A 14,882-nucleotide genomic window follows, 5' to 3' on the forward strand; every position below is an offset into this window, starting at 1 on the left:
TGACTTCTCCAGGGGTCACACAGCTAGTAAGTGTCAAGTATATGAGTCTGGATTTGAACTCAGGTCTTCCTGACTCCAAGGCTGGTGTTTTATCTAATTCGCCACCTAGCTGCCCCCCCCCCATCTAATTTCTTATGCTGACCTGCAATGGGGAAAGTCATGATGTGGAAGGGATAACTGTACTAGGTATGTATCCCAAAAAGATAAAATATAAGGGAAAAGGACCTATATGTACAAAATTATGCATAGCAGCTCTTTTTGTGGTGATAAAGAATTGAAAATTGAGGGGATGCCCATTGAAGGAAAATTGAGGGGAATGGCTGAACAAGTTGTGGTATGAGATTATGATGGAATACTATTGTGCTATAAGAAATGATGAGGGGGATGGTTTCAGAAAAAAACTGGGAAGACTTACATGAACTGATATAAAGTGAAGTGAACAGACCCAAAAGAATATTGTACACAGTAACAGCAATATTGTAAGGGTGACCAGCTGTGAAAGACTTAGTTGCTCTGATGAAGACAATTCCAAAGGACCCGTGATAAAAAATGCTATCTACTTCCAGAGAGAGAACTGACGAACTCTAAGTGCAGATTGAAGCAGACTTTTAAAAACTATTTTTATTGTTTTATTTTGTTTGTGTTTCTTTTGCAACATGACTAATATGGAAATATACATGACTTAACATGTATAACCAATATCAGATTCCTTGCCTTCTTTCTGAAGGAGGGGAGAAGGGAAAGAAGGAGGGAGAAAATTTGGAACTTGAAATTAAAAAAAAAATGATTATTCAATTTTTTTCATTTAATTGGGAAATATTTAACAAAATAAAAATAAAATTAAAAACATATATATCACCTCTTACATTGGTAACATTTAGTAAAAATATTCAAAAAACCAAAATTTTAAAAGATTACCTATGAATCAGACTAGAAATTCTTTGCAACTGATTAAAAGTAGATATATTAACTATAATAATAAGGATAGCTATATTTACATAGTATTTACTATGTGCCAGGTGCCATACTAAGAACTTTATAATATTGATCTTCAAATCAAATTTGAGAACCCCGGCAGGTAGGTGCTATTATTATCTACATTTTACACATGAGGAAACTGAGGCAAATTAAGAAATGTCTGGGACCAGATTTGACCTCATGTCTTCTTGACTCTGGGTCTGGCGCTCTCTCTTTTGTACCACTTAGCTGTCCAACAAAAATCATAATGGGGGGGGCTTTCTTTGTATTCCAGAACTTAGTGCACTGTCTAGTACATAGTAAATACTTAATAAATGCTTCACTGATAACTCAGATGCACTGTATGCTTCCATGCCCCCTTCTGAACCACACCCATTCTTCATCCATTTAGTAACTGCAGTGTGGATAGTTAGGGCATTCCATTCAATGTAATGGTAGACTGGTCAGTGACAATGATCAGTCCCTTTTGAGTGTGTATCTCAGTGAGGAGGCCCAATGGTGTGCCTTGGAGTCAGGAAGACTTTGGGAAAATATAATGGAAAATATGAGTTCTGGTTGGGATATATCGTCAAGGACATCACGGTGAGGGTTTCTGTTGAGGTGTGGACTGGACCAGATAATCCTTCTGGTTCTAACATTCCTTGTCCTCTTATACTGTGGCAGAAACAGAAGTCTAATGGAAGATTGGTCCACGAGAGCCCAGATCAATGAGCATGGAAGGGAGAGTGAGAAGAGGGAGAGGGAGAGGGAGGGAGAAAGGGAAAGTATTCTATGCTTCTATTTCTATTGTATCTATTCTTTCCTACTTCAGATGAAGGAGGATTGGTGATAAGTATGACTGTGTAAGCTTCAAAAGGTTGGAAGAGTGAGCTTCTAGAGGTCCATACCAGAGTTTTATATAGGCAATATCAACAAACATTTAAGTATCTTCCATGACCCAGACCCTTTGCTAGGCACTGATGATACAGAAACAAAAAAGAAGGAGACCCTCCTCTCCAGAAGCTTACACTCTACTCATTATGACACCTCACATTAGTACATGATGCTGATCAGATCAGGATCGGGGGCAGGTTGGGCTTCCGATCATCCACACAGTCCTGTAGAGACTTCTCTTGTCTCCTCTGCCCTGAGGAAGCTCTGAGTCTGCCTAGAGAGGAAAGATTCACATGAATAGTTAGAACAGTAAAAGTGTCAATAAAAGTCCAAAGTAACATAGTCAAAGGGGCAGCTAGGAAGTTACAGTACATAGAGTGCTGGTCCTGGATTCAGGAAGATCTGAGTTCAAATCTGACCTTAGACACTTACTAGCTATGTGATCCTGGGCTAGTCACTTAATCCTGTTTGCCTCAGTTTCCTCATCTGTAACTACTTTGAAAGAACTGAAAACTTACAGACTCCCAGAACTAGCTCTGAAAACAGCTACACAAAAAAACCTGAAGCTTGGGACAGTGCCCCCTCCATCCTGGGAGCGGAGCTCAACTTTAACATAAAAGTCATTATTAACATTAACATTAAAAGTCAAGAAAGAAGCTGGAAAAATGAGCAAAACACTCCCCAGACCTGACTATAGAAAGTTACTATGGTGACAGAGAAGACTAAAACACAAAGTGAGAAAAAGACAAGTAAGTCAAAACTGCTACATCCAAGGGTCTCAGCCTCCCCCAAAAAATTTCCTAGAAAAGATCAAAAAGTATTTTAAAAATCAAATAAGAGAAGTATAGGGAAAATTGGTGAAAGAGATAAGAGTGATGCAAGAAAATCATGGAATGTTAAAAATTGTTTTCATATGCAACTGGGAAATAAGATATACAGGCAATGGGGTATAGAAATCTATCCTTCCCTACAAGAAAACAGAAGAAAGGGATAAAAGAAGTGGGGGTGAGATAGAAAGGAAGGCAGATTAGGAGAAGAGGTATTCAGAATGCACGCCATCTTGGGGTGGGGGAAGGGATGAGATAGGAGAAAATTTGGAACTCAAAATCTTATGGAAGAAAATCATGGGAAAAAGTCAACAGCTTGGCAAAGGAAGCACAAAAAATACTGAAGAAAAATAACACCTTAAAAACCAGAATAGGCCAAATTGTAAAAGAGGCACAAAAAAAGCCACTGAAAGGCAGCTGGCACAGTGGATAGAGCACCAGCCCTGGATTCAGGAGGACCTGAGTTCAAATCTGGCCTTAGACACATAACACTCACTAGCTGTGTGACCCTGGGCAAGTCACTTAACCCTATTGCCTAGCCAAAATAAAAAAAAAAGCCACTGAAAAGAAGAACTCTTTAAAAAGCAAAATTGAAAGATGTAGAAATATACTTAGAAAGATGTAGAAAAATTCACTGAAGAAAAGAACTCCTTAAAAGCTAGAATTGGCCAAATGGGAAAAAAAAAAGGTAGAAAAGCTCACAGAAGAAAATAATTCCTAAAAAACTATATGGGCAAGTGGGAGCCAATGACTCCATGAGACATTAAGAAACAATAAAACAAAACAAAAAAATAGAAAAATAGAAAATGTGAAATATCCCTTCAGAAAAACAACTGCCCTGGAAAATAGATCCAGGAGAGATCATTTAAGAATTACTGGACTACCTGAAAGCCATAATAATAACAAAAAAGAACCTAGACATTATCTTTCTTTTTAAAATTTAATATTTTATTTTCTTCCCAATTTCATGTAAAAACAATTTTTAACATTCATTTAAAAGTGTTTGAGTTCCAAATTCTCTTCTTCCCCTCTCCCCCACATTGAGAAGAAAAAGTATGTGATATAGATTATACATGGGCAGTCATGTGAACCATATTTCCATGTTAGTCATGTTGTGAAGGAGAACAGCCAAAAAAAGAAAAAAAAAGGAACAAGAAAAATAAAGAAAATAAAGAAAAAATAAACTTTGATCTGCATTCATACTCCATCAGTTCATTCTCTGGAGGTAGACAGCATTTTTCATAAGTCCTTCAGAATTGTCTGGGATCACTGTATTGCTAAGAAAAACTAAATCATTCACATAGATATCATCTTTCGAGAAATTATCAAGGAAAACTGCTCTGATACTTTAAAATCAGAGGGTAAAATAGAAATTGAAACAAACTGATCACCTCTTAAAAGAGATCCCCAAATGAAAACTCCTGGTAATATTATACCCAAATACCAGAACTCCCAGGTCAAGGAGAAAATATTGCAAGCAGGCAAAAAGAAATAATATAAATACCATGGAGCCACATTCAGGATAACAAGATTTAGCAGCTTCTACATTTAAGGAGAAGAGGCCTTGAAATATGATACACTGGAGGGCAAAGGAGCTAGGATTACAACCAAGAATCACCTACCCAGAAAAACTGAGTATAATCTTTCAAGGGAAAAAAATAGATATTCAATGAAATAGAGGACTTTTAAGCATTCCTAATGAAAAGACCAGAGCTGAATAGAAAATTTGACTTTCAAATACAAAACTCAAGAGAAGCATTAGGAAAGAGAAATCATAAGGGATTTAGTAATGTTTACATTCCTGTGTGGGAAGACGATACTTGTAAATCTTAAGAACTTTATCATTATTAGGTCACTTAGAAGGATTATACATAGAGGTCATGGGTGTGAGTTGAATATAATGGAATGATATTAAAAATAAAATTAATGGTGAGAAAGAGGGATGCACTAGGAGAAAGAGGAAGAGAGAGATAGAATGGGGTAAATTATCTCACATAAAAGTTATCTCACATAAAATTATCTCACATAAAATATCAAAGAAGAGGTGTGAAGGAGTTTTACAGTAAAGAGGAAGATGGGAGAAGTTGGAGAAGAGAGTACTTGAACTTTACTCTCATTGGAATTATCTCACAGACAGAATAATATACACACTCAGTTGGGTATATCTATCTTACCCTTCAGGAAAGTAGGAGAGGAGGGAGATAAGAGAAGGGGGAGGGGAATGATAGAAAAGAAGGTGAATTGAGAAAGGTGGTAGTGAGAAACAAAACACTTCTGAGGATGGACAAGGTAAAAGGAGAGAGTAGGATAACCTTGGGGAATAATAGATGGAGGCAAATACATAGTAATCATAACAGTGAAAAAAATTTTTAGTTTCTCTGATAAAGGCCTCATTTCTCAAATATATAGAGAACTGAGTCAAATTTTTAATAATACAAGTCATTCCCCATTTGATAAATGGTCAAAGGATTATGAACAAGGAGCTTTCAGATGGAGTGATCAAAGCTATCTATAGTCATATGAAAAATGCTCTAAATCACTATTGATCAGAGAAATGCAAATTAAAATAATGCTGAGGTACCACCCAACACCTATCAGATTGACTAATATGACAGATAAGGGAAATGACAAATGTTAGAAGGGATGTGGGAAAACTGGGACACTAATGCATTGTTGGTGGAGTTGTGAACTAATTCAACAATTCTATAGAGCAATTTGGATCTATGCCCAAAGAGTTATAAGACTGTGCATACCCTTTGGCCCAGAAATACCACTACTAGGTCTGTATCCCAAAGAAGATAAAAAACAAAAAAGAAAAAGATCTATATATACAAAAATATTTATAGCAGCTCCTTTTGTGGTGACAGAGAATTGGAAATTGAGGGGATGCCCAACAATTGGGGAATGGGTGAACATGTTGTGGGATATGATTGTGATGGAATACTATTGTGCAATAAGAAAGGACGAGCTGTATAGTCTCAGAAAAAACTGGAAAGACTTACAGGAACTGATTCAAAGTGAAGTGAGTGGAACCAGGAGAACATTGTATACAGTAACAGCAATATTTTTTTAATCTCTTGCTTTATTTCTTTTTTTTTAATAGTACTTTATTTTTTTCCAATTACATGCAAAGAAAGTTTTCAATATTCACTTTTACAAGCTAACAGCAATATTTTACAATGATCAACTGTGAATGACTTAGCTATTCTCAGCAATACAATGATCCAAGACAGTTCTGAAGGATTTATGATAAAAAATGCTGTCTACCTCCAGAGAAAGAACTCATGGAGTCTGATTGCAGATTAAAGCATACTTAAAAAAAAAAAGACTTTATTTTTCTTGGATTTTTTTTGTTTGTATTTTTGTTCACATGATTAATATGGGAATATATTTTGCATGACTGCATATGTATAACCTATATCAAATTGCTTGCCTTATTAAGGAGAGAGGAGAGAAGGGAGGGAGAGAATTTAGAACTTAAAATTTAAAAAAAAAGAACGTTAAAAATTGTTTTCATATGTAATTGAGAACAAATAAAATATGAAATAAAAAAAGAAACACCGGATATACCAAAATCCCTAACAAGAAGATCCTAAAGGTATCTAAGAAGTATCTAGCCCAGTCTCCTAACTTCAAAAATTGCCCTCCCTTCTGTTGGGAGACCACCTCAGGTTGGAGGTCTTGGTTTCTGCCCTGGGCATGGAGTTGGCAATAACACAAAAAATCCCAATTCAACAAACTTTTATGAAGGGGCACCTGTGTGTCAGGCATTGTGCTAAGTGATAGGGACACAAAGGGGTAAAAAAGTTCCTGCCCTCAAGAAGCTTCCATTCTAGTGGAATGGTGCCAGAGCAAAAGAAGGAGTGGATCTTCCCAGGCTATGTATAGAAACACTGCGCAGCTCTATTTGCCTTCAGCACCATGTTGCTTTGACATGACTTTCCAGGACAAGGACACCTTTGAATTTAAAGACAATGCCAACTCACTAGGCTTTCTTTACTTTAGAAATGGATTCCCTCCAGCATTTCCCTAAAAGGAATCCCTTCTAGTGCATGTAAAATAGGGTTGGATTTAGGCACCGTTTTTTCAGTAATTCTTGAACTGTGTCCACCAAGGTCTTAGGTCCCTGAGATTGAACACAGCAGTGTGGTGTAGCAGAAGGAGCCTAAGGACTGGAATTAGAGGGCTTGGGTTCAAACACATCTTATTTACTACATGACCTTAAGCAAGTCACTTCCGTTCTTTGGCCTTCAGTTTCCTCTTCTATAAAATTAGCGGCTTAGGTCTGGGGATGTCCGACGTCCCTTTGAACTTGTACATCTGTGCTTGGTGAGACTACGGAGGAATTCCCAACAGTCGTTTTAAAAAGTTTTTTAAACATTTTTTTTAAAAAGTTTTGAGTTTCAAATTCTCTTCCTCCTGCTCCCTGGGATGGTAAGCAATCAGATATAGGTTATACATGTGCAATTATGTAAAACACCTCCATATTAGCCATTTTGTATAAGAAAACTCGAATAAAAGAAAAACATTGAAAGAAAGTGAAAAATAGCCTGCTTCAGTCCATATTCAGTCAATTATCAGCTCTTTCTCTGGAGGCAGATAGCTTGCTTCATCAGGAGTCCTTCAGGATTGTCTTAGATCACCGAGCAGAGGCGGCGGCTTCGGGAAATCAACACCCTGTTATTAAATAACTTCTAGTAACGGTAAATTCAATTCAACAAAAATTTAAGCACTTACTGTGCTCAGGGTAAAGCAAGAGTTCCTGCCCTCGAGGAGGTTCCATTTTTATCTCAGGAGGGGCATAACGCAGAAGTAGGACTCAAAGCTCTGGGGAGATCAGAAAAGGCTTTGTGTAGCAAGCTTTCTGCTTTGAGTCCTGCCCTGAGCCGGGCCTAGAAGGAAGCTAGGGACTGTGAGAGAAGGTGAGCAGGGAATACAACCCGGAATAGAATCCGGCCAATGTACGGGAGGTGGAGATGAAAGGTCCTGATAGCGAATAGCCAGAATGAATTCCGAAGGATGCATGGGATTTCTACTCCTATATCTGAAGGGAGAGAGCTAGGAACCCTTGGCTGTAGGATGCTGCAGAAGCAGGGCTTGCAATGACCTCTCTTTCATTGAGAAAGTGTTAGCCACTTTCCTTTGAGAGTGAGAAAAACCCAAGCGACCAGCCCTGCAGGGATCCTGCAGATGGAGGACAGTGGCATTACCACCTGCCATCAGAGCCCACAGCTCCTCAGCAGTAAGTAGTGTTGGAATGGCCCACAGTGCCATTCTCCTGGGCAGACACTGCTCCTATGTCAGTGGAATCAGGCTCCGGATTCTGGGGCCTGGGGAAAGTCAAGTCAACAAGCATTTATTAAGCACCTACCACATGCCAGGCACCAGGATACAAAGAGAGGCAAAAATGGTCTCTGCCCTCAAGGAGGTCACAGTCAAATACAGAAAACAACACACAACACAGGGACCCCAGGGCCATTAGGAGGATCGAGGACCTGGGCTCTGGCAGTACTTGATGATGGTGGGGAAATACCAGCTGTAGGGCTAGGGGTGAGGAAATTATGGGGAAAAGAAGTGTCCTTCTGAACAGACTAGCTTCCCCTCATTCTCTCCTCCAGACCACACCCACAATCCCCTCATTTTGTTCCCTCCTCCTCACCCCCCTCCCAGGGTCTTCACCCAGGCCCGACCAGGTAGGGCAGTGACCCTCCACAGGTCCCTCCTATTCCCTCAACACCTTCTCTCCAAGTTGAAAATATTCTGGTGATCTCATCCATGCTGAGGTATTACTAGCTAAAAAGACTTCCCTGTAACCTCATCCCCAAGGATGCATTCTAATTGTGGCATTCCAGGCAATATGACAGGCCAGGGAGACTTTCCCCAGAGGGGAATGCCCTTTGTGGGGCATTGGCTCTAGGACTCGGGGGAGAACTTGCCCTTTGCGGGGGGTGTTGGCTCCAGAAACCAGGGGAAACACTCACCCTTTGGGGGGTGTTGGCTCCAGGTCAGCTATATTGTCCTTTAGGGGATTCCCTTTAGTTTCAGGAAGCATCACACAGAGGATCCCAACCAGGACTGGTAAGGTTCCATAGATGGCCATGGGGATGGAGGCATGGTACTCCTCCAGGAGGGTCACCAGGGGCGTGAGGATGCCTGCGATCCGGGAGAAGATGGCCACCAGCCCCATTCCTGTCTGCCTAAGGAGACAGAAGGCACAAAGCATGGGCGCCATGGGAAGCAGCTAGGGATAGCAACCAAGGCCTGACTGAGCTCTGGGCTCTGAGAGGCAGTGATGTGCTACACAGAACCCTGTATTTGGAATTAGGGAGACGTGGATTCAAATCCCTTCTTGGACACTGGATAGCTGTGTGACCCTAAGCAAGTCATTGAAATTCTCTGAGCCTCAGTTTCTCCATTTGTGACATGGGGACAATGATAGAGTTCCATACCTACCCCACAGGGTTGGGAGAGTCAAATGTTACATAGGTTCTGGGATGTAGGACCTGGGCTCTGGCATTACCTGATGACAGTGGGGAAAAGCTCTGCTGAGTACACGTAGGAGATGGTGAACGCTGCGGCTGTGGTAAACTTCCCTACCACAGCCAGCACTGTGGTGATGGTAGGATAATCTGGCACACAGGGAGAAGAGACAGTCAGTGGATGATGGAAGCTGGGGTGTGTGCGTGCGTGTGTGTGTGTGTGTGTGTGTGTGTGTGTGTGTGTGTGTGTGTGTGTATGTTAGGACAAGGATGGGCCTGGCCCATTCCCAAGTAGGAAAGAGGACAAAGTTTGTCCTTCAAAGACCTGGCTACTACTACCTCCCCCAGGCTTTCCCCTACCCACCTCCCATCTATGGTTCTCCCTTCTGACAGCAAGTGGCCTATGACCTCTCACTCTCAAACTCAGCAGCTGCTCCAGGATCTGAGTCCCATTGAAGTGTTCATAGCTAAAGGGGCTCTGTGTGTCCTTCCTTTTGCAGAATATCTGCTTTCAATGCTGTATCCCAAAAGAATGACCCATTAATGGTGGAATTTCAGGCATAGAGATGGGATGGAGTAGGCCTGGCCTCCAGGGAATGGACCTGTCCAGCTCTGGGGAGCAAGTGCTTTCTCTGAGTGTCTCCTGGAGTTGGTTTTTTTCTTCCTCTTAGCCATGGCCACTTTGAGGGTCAACGCTTTGTATTTTGGGTCTGTGCCTCAAAGGCCCTGTGGGCCAACCTTGCACATAGACAGCCCTCCCAAAGGCTCCGTACTTGAGGGTATGAAGATGATGATGAGGCACATGAGTCCACCCGTGATCAGCATCCCCATCAGGCTCTTCCTCCTGCCAAACTTCTGCGAAATGAAGATGCTGGCCAGGCGTGAAGGCACCTCCACAGCCCCGAAGATCAGCTGTGTCAGGTAGATGTCCACACCAAAGTCTCCCACACTGAAGCTCAGGCCGTAGTAGCCGAGGCTGTCCACGAACCTGTCAGCAAGATAGCCTCAGTTACTGTGAGGCCAGGGCCATTACCCTCCCCACACAGAGAGGATGTGGCCTCCAACCTCCCGAGGGCAGGAACACCATTCCCCTAAGAACACACTCCTGAAACAGAGCCACCGTGCTGCTCCCAAACCCACGGCATCATCCCTCTTGTTACAGAGACCCAAACATCATAATTTCAGGGGCAGGTACACTGTAGATCTGGACTCTTCCCTTCAGGGGCCAATGTCTGAGGACCCTTGAGCCCATTCCCGGGATGGAAGAGTCTTGTTCTGAGCCCCTGGACACTGGACCAGGGGCCTGGCCCCGTGGGACAGGCTGATTGCTTGAGAGTAGCAAGGAAGCATTATTTCAATTGCGTAAACATTTTGAGGTACTCGGTTTGTGCCAGGCACTGTGCTAAGTACCAGGGAGTGATACAAAGTAAACAATGGGACAGTTCCAACTCTCAAGGTGCTTGTATTTCATACACACACAGATCAATCGATACAAAGTGATACATTGTATCTGTCATGTAGAGTTATTTGCTATTAGACTGTGAGCTCCTTGAGGGCAGGAACTTTGTATCCCCAGAGTTTAGTACAACACCTAGCACATGGCAGGTGCCTAATGAGCTGCTACAGGGTGGGTGCCACAGTTCAGAGAGCTCTGGGCCTGGAGACAGGAAGACGAGTTCAAATCAGCCCTTAGATTCTTTCTAGCTGTTTGACCCTGGGTAAGTTACTTAACCTCTGTCTACCTCAGCCTCCTCAACTGTAAAAAAGGGTTAATAATAGCACCTAAATAGCAGGGTTGTTGTGAAGATCAAATGAAACAATGTTTGGAAAAAAGCACTTAGCACTGTGCCTGGACTGTAGCAGATACTCAGTAAATGCTTATTCCCTTTCTTTTCCCCTTCCTTAGTAAATGCTTCTTGACCGGCAATGAAAGAGAGCGTGTTGTGGTGAATAGGGCACTGGACCTGGAGTCAGGAGAGACCTGGGTTCAAATCCTACATCAGATACTTACTAGCTGTGTGAACCTGAATAAGCTATTTATCCTCCCTGGGACTTAGTTTACTCATCTGTCAAATGGGCACAATAACAGCACCTACTTTACAGGGTTGCAGTGAGATCCAATAAGATATTATGGGATGTTCCAAAAGTCTTAGTGCAGCCTAAAACTTTAATAACTTCAGAAGCATAAATGCTACGAACTTATGAAGGTGTCATTTGAAGTTTTAATTATTTGATTTTTTTATCCTTACTTATTTCAAATCAAAAATTTTTAATTCTAGCAAGATGGGGCACCCCCTTCCTTATGCACTGTGTGTGTGGCAGTTTGGGGAGGCCGTGTTCTTGGATCTGCATACAGACAGAGGAGGGCCACTAATTCGGTCCCCTGACCCATAGTCATTAGACTTTTTCTTGGAGGGTAGTGTCAAAACTGACCTACTCACTGAAACCTCATTGTTCTAGGATTACAAATGCCATCCTTTCAGATACTGAGCAACAGCTGATGAAGGTTTTTTTTTTTACGAAGTTCTAGTTGCCTGGAATGTTGTATAGTGCAAGGCAGTGGTTAGGTTGGACTTTAATAAGAAACATATTAACATTTTAAAATTTCATTAATTTCTCTTTAAAATGTTGGCTTTTGAAGTTTGTAGCATTTATACTTCTGAAGGGATCGAAGCTTCAGACTGCACTCAGACTTTGGGGATGGACCGTGTGTATAAGGCAGGAACATTGTCCAGGAGAGCATTACAGAAATGTCAACTGTTATTCAGAAGGGGGTGGGCACTACCATGGAGGAGGCTCTCGAAGGGGCAGAGGTGAGAAGGGAAGCATTCCAGGGGCATCTGGGAACTGACTCATGCCCCTCCGGGCTGCACTCTGGGTTTCTTCCATCTCATCCTGAAGCCCCACTCCAGTGCTGGAATTCACACAGTGAAAATCTCCTCTGTTCCTGCCTCTGCTGGGAGGGCTCCTCCCCAAAGCTCCATTTACGTCGGGTGCCCAGGCCAGCCAGCTCTCATTCCTCTCCAGGCCACACTCAGAACATCTAGCGTGGCCCCAGCTGGGTACCCTGGCATCCCCTACCCCTTTTGGCTTCCTTTTAAAATTAGAATGTAAGCTGTTTGAGGGCAGGGTCTATCTGTCTTTCTACTTGTATCAGTGTCTGACACACAGCAAGCACTTAATAAATGCCAGCTAGCTGACTGTGGCAACAGACTGTGCAAAAGCCAAGAGGTGGGGGATGACAGAGGGACCCAAGCATGCCATTCTGATCGGAATGGAGAGTGTGCTAAGGGGAGTAACAGGCAATAAGACTGCAAAGGAAAGTGGGAGTAGAGAGGGTCCAAGGCATTTCCTGTGACTGCTGTCTTCTCAGGAGTAGCCTAGGGGGAGCCACAAGTATTTTATCCTGAGGGCAGTAGGGAGCCACTGAAGATGTTGGAGAAGGGGAGCAGCATGGACAAGTCCATGTTTTAGGAAAATTATTTGGGCAGTTTGTGGAGGATGACTGGAAGCAGGGAGGCCATGGGGCATCCTCTGGTGGAGTGACCCATGACACTCTCATCCTCAGCAAAGGGAGGAAGCATCCTTGAGAACTGGCCTAAGAAAGGATAGGCAGACAAGTCTCCATTTAAGTCGGTACATTTGGTGGGAAAATTGAACTCACCAGACACAGAACAGAATGAGCGTCACCTTCCGGAGCTGCCGGTGCTGGAACAGGTCCAGAGCATTTCCCTTGGGTCCTTTCTTCTCTGGAGTTAGCTGCAGGGGAGACAGACAGTCAAGCGACCATCAGACTTGGCGCATTAGCCCTCCGCCCCTAGAATGGAAGCCCAGCAGACTTTGCTCCGCTACGTGCAATGAACCTGGTCGAGGGTCTCAGAAGACACGCCACGTTTGTTTATCGAGGCTGCTTTCTGGATCAGTTCCTTGGCCTCCTCCACTCTGCCTTGGGTCAGGAGCCACCTTGCAGATTCAGGAAGCACCCTGTGGGACAGAAGGAAGAGGAGGGAGCTCTTCAGGGATTTTCCCATTGCCCTCGCCCACAGCCCCATCACTGGGACGCAAGGCCGAGGTAGTAAGGCTCTTGGGGTGGGAATTCTGTGTCCCTCCCAGAAGGGCCTGGGGTGAAGGCTGGGGAATGTGGTAGAGAGCATCGCTCCCTCTTGCTCCCAAAGCCATCAGCTCCTCCCAGGCTGGGCCATGAGGGGAGGGGCAATAAAGGGGGAAGGGGGAAGAAATGTCATGGCAGGGGTTTAGAGGAGTAGCGGGAGAGGAATACATACATGATAATCAGGGCCAAGCTGCAGACCACGCTCTGTGGCCTTGGGCATCGTTTTATCTCTCTAGGCCTCACAAGAAGGGGAACACCTGCTCTCATTCCTTCCCAGTAGGGCTATGATGAGCCATTTCAAAAGTCCCTCTGAGCACTAGGAGTCCATGGTTAATTACAAAGTTAATTACAGGCTCTGCACTGATGTGAAGCATCAACATGAGGGTAAGCTCCTTGAGGGCTGGCATTAATTCACTTTTGTCTGTCTCCCCAGTGCCTAGCACCATGCCTGGGACATCAAAAGTGCTTAATAAATGCTTGTTGCATTATTACTGATTTCACTGGCCAAAGACTGCGAGTAGAGCCCTGGACGTGGAGTCAGGAACTTGTTGGCTGTCCATCAGTCATTTTGCAGTCACGTAAGACTCTTCCTGACCCCATTTGGGGTTTTCTTGGCAGAGATACGGGAGTGGTTTGCCATTTCCTTCTCCAGCTCATTTTAAAGAGGAAGGAACTGAGACAAACAGTGTTAAGTGACTTGCCCAGGGTCACACAGCTAGGAAGTGTCTGAGGCCAGATTTGAATACAGGAAGACTCATCTTCCTGACTCCAGGTCTGGGGCTTTATCCACTGCGGTGCCTCCTAGCTGCCCTTGACCCGCATATACTTGAGTCCAAAAGTGTGGTGGCAGGTTATAGGAAGAAGGAAAAAAGGGGCAGAGGGGATCATTGGGACAGGGGAGTGAGAAGCAAATGTGGGAGGGACAGCAGAGCTGAGCTAAAGGGTGCGGAGGGGACATGGGGCCCACCCAGCGTGGGGGAGGGTGCTGGGGACCATGCCCTTGCTCACCACCAATAGAAGAACAGTAGTAACATAGGGGACGTGCCCACGATCTGTAATAGCCTCCAGTTTCGAAATCCATAGGCCAGGCCGGCCAGGGCCATCTGCCCCAGTGAGAAGCAGCATTGGCAGATGACTACAGTATGAGTCCTCCTGGAGGCACTGACCCACTCTGTGCCTGGGGAGAAGAGAGAGAACACGAAGTTTAGATGGAAACCGGTCTGAGAGATCTGTCCCAGCCTCCTGCGCAGGGCAGGACACAAAGAGCATCCCTTCGTCCTTCCATTTAGGACCTTCCCCCTCAGACGGGCTTCCATTTACTTTGCTGGCTGCCTGCCATCTCCCCCTGTAGAGTGGAAGGGCAGGGACTCTGTGTCTTTCTTTGTGTTTCCAATGCTCAGCACAGTGCCAGGCACATAATAAGTACCTGTTAATAATGCTTTTTGACTGATTGAGATTACCCTTCATTTTCATTGTGTATTCACACATATGTGTGTGCACACACATCACACACGTGTGTGCACACACATCACACACATGTGTATGTACACATGTATGTATACATATATACATGTATACACAGTATACACATATGTACACATATATTTTCTTTCT

General features: G+C 43.6%; 1 protein-coding gene across 1 annotated transcript in view; it reads right to left on the minus strand.

Annotated features, from left to right (window-relative positions):
- Positions 1–7,914: 7,914 nt before the first annotated feature.
- Positions 7,915–14,882, minus strand: part of LOC114023216 (solute carrier family 22 member 13-like) — a 22,163-nt gene continuing 15,195 nt past the window's right edge. Inside the window, exons 4-10 of the mRNA XM_027835756.1 lie at positions 14,277–14,445; positions 13,021–13,141; positions 12,822–12,916; positions 9,931–10,145; positions 9,199–9,307; positions 8,660–8,875; positions 7,915–8,008 (exon numbers count right to left, since the gene is read on the minus strand). Coding sequence (XP_027691557.1) covers positions 7,915–8,008; positions 8,660–8,875; positions 9,199–9,307; positions 9,931–10,145; positions 12,822–12,916; positions 13,021–13,141; positions 14,277–14,445 — 1,019 coding nt within the window. The remainder of the gene's footprint in view (positions 8,009–8,659; positions 8,876–9,198; positions 9,308–9,930; positions 10,146–12,821; positions 12,917–13,020; positions 13,142–14,276; positions 14,446–14,882) is intronic.

Source organism: Vombatus ursinus, unplaced genomic scaffold, assembly GCF_900497805.2.
Source record: "Vombatus ursinus unplaced genomic scaffold, bare-nosed wombat genome assembly UNPS02014817.1, whole genome shotgun sequence".
NCBI classification, from domain to species: domain Eukaryota; kingdom Metazoa; phylum Chordata; class Mammalia; order Diprotodontia; family Vombatidae; genus Vombatus; species Vombatus ursinus.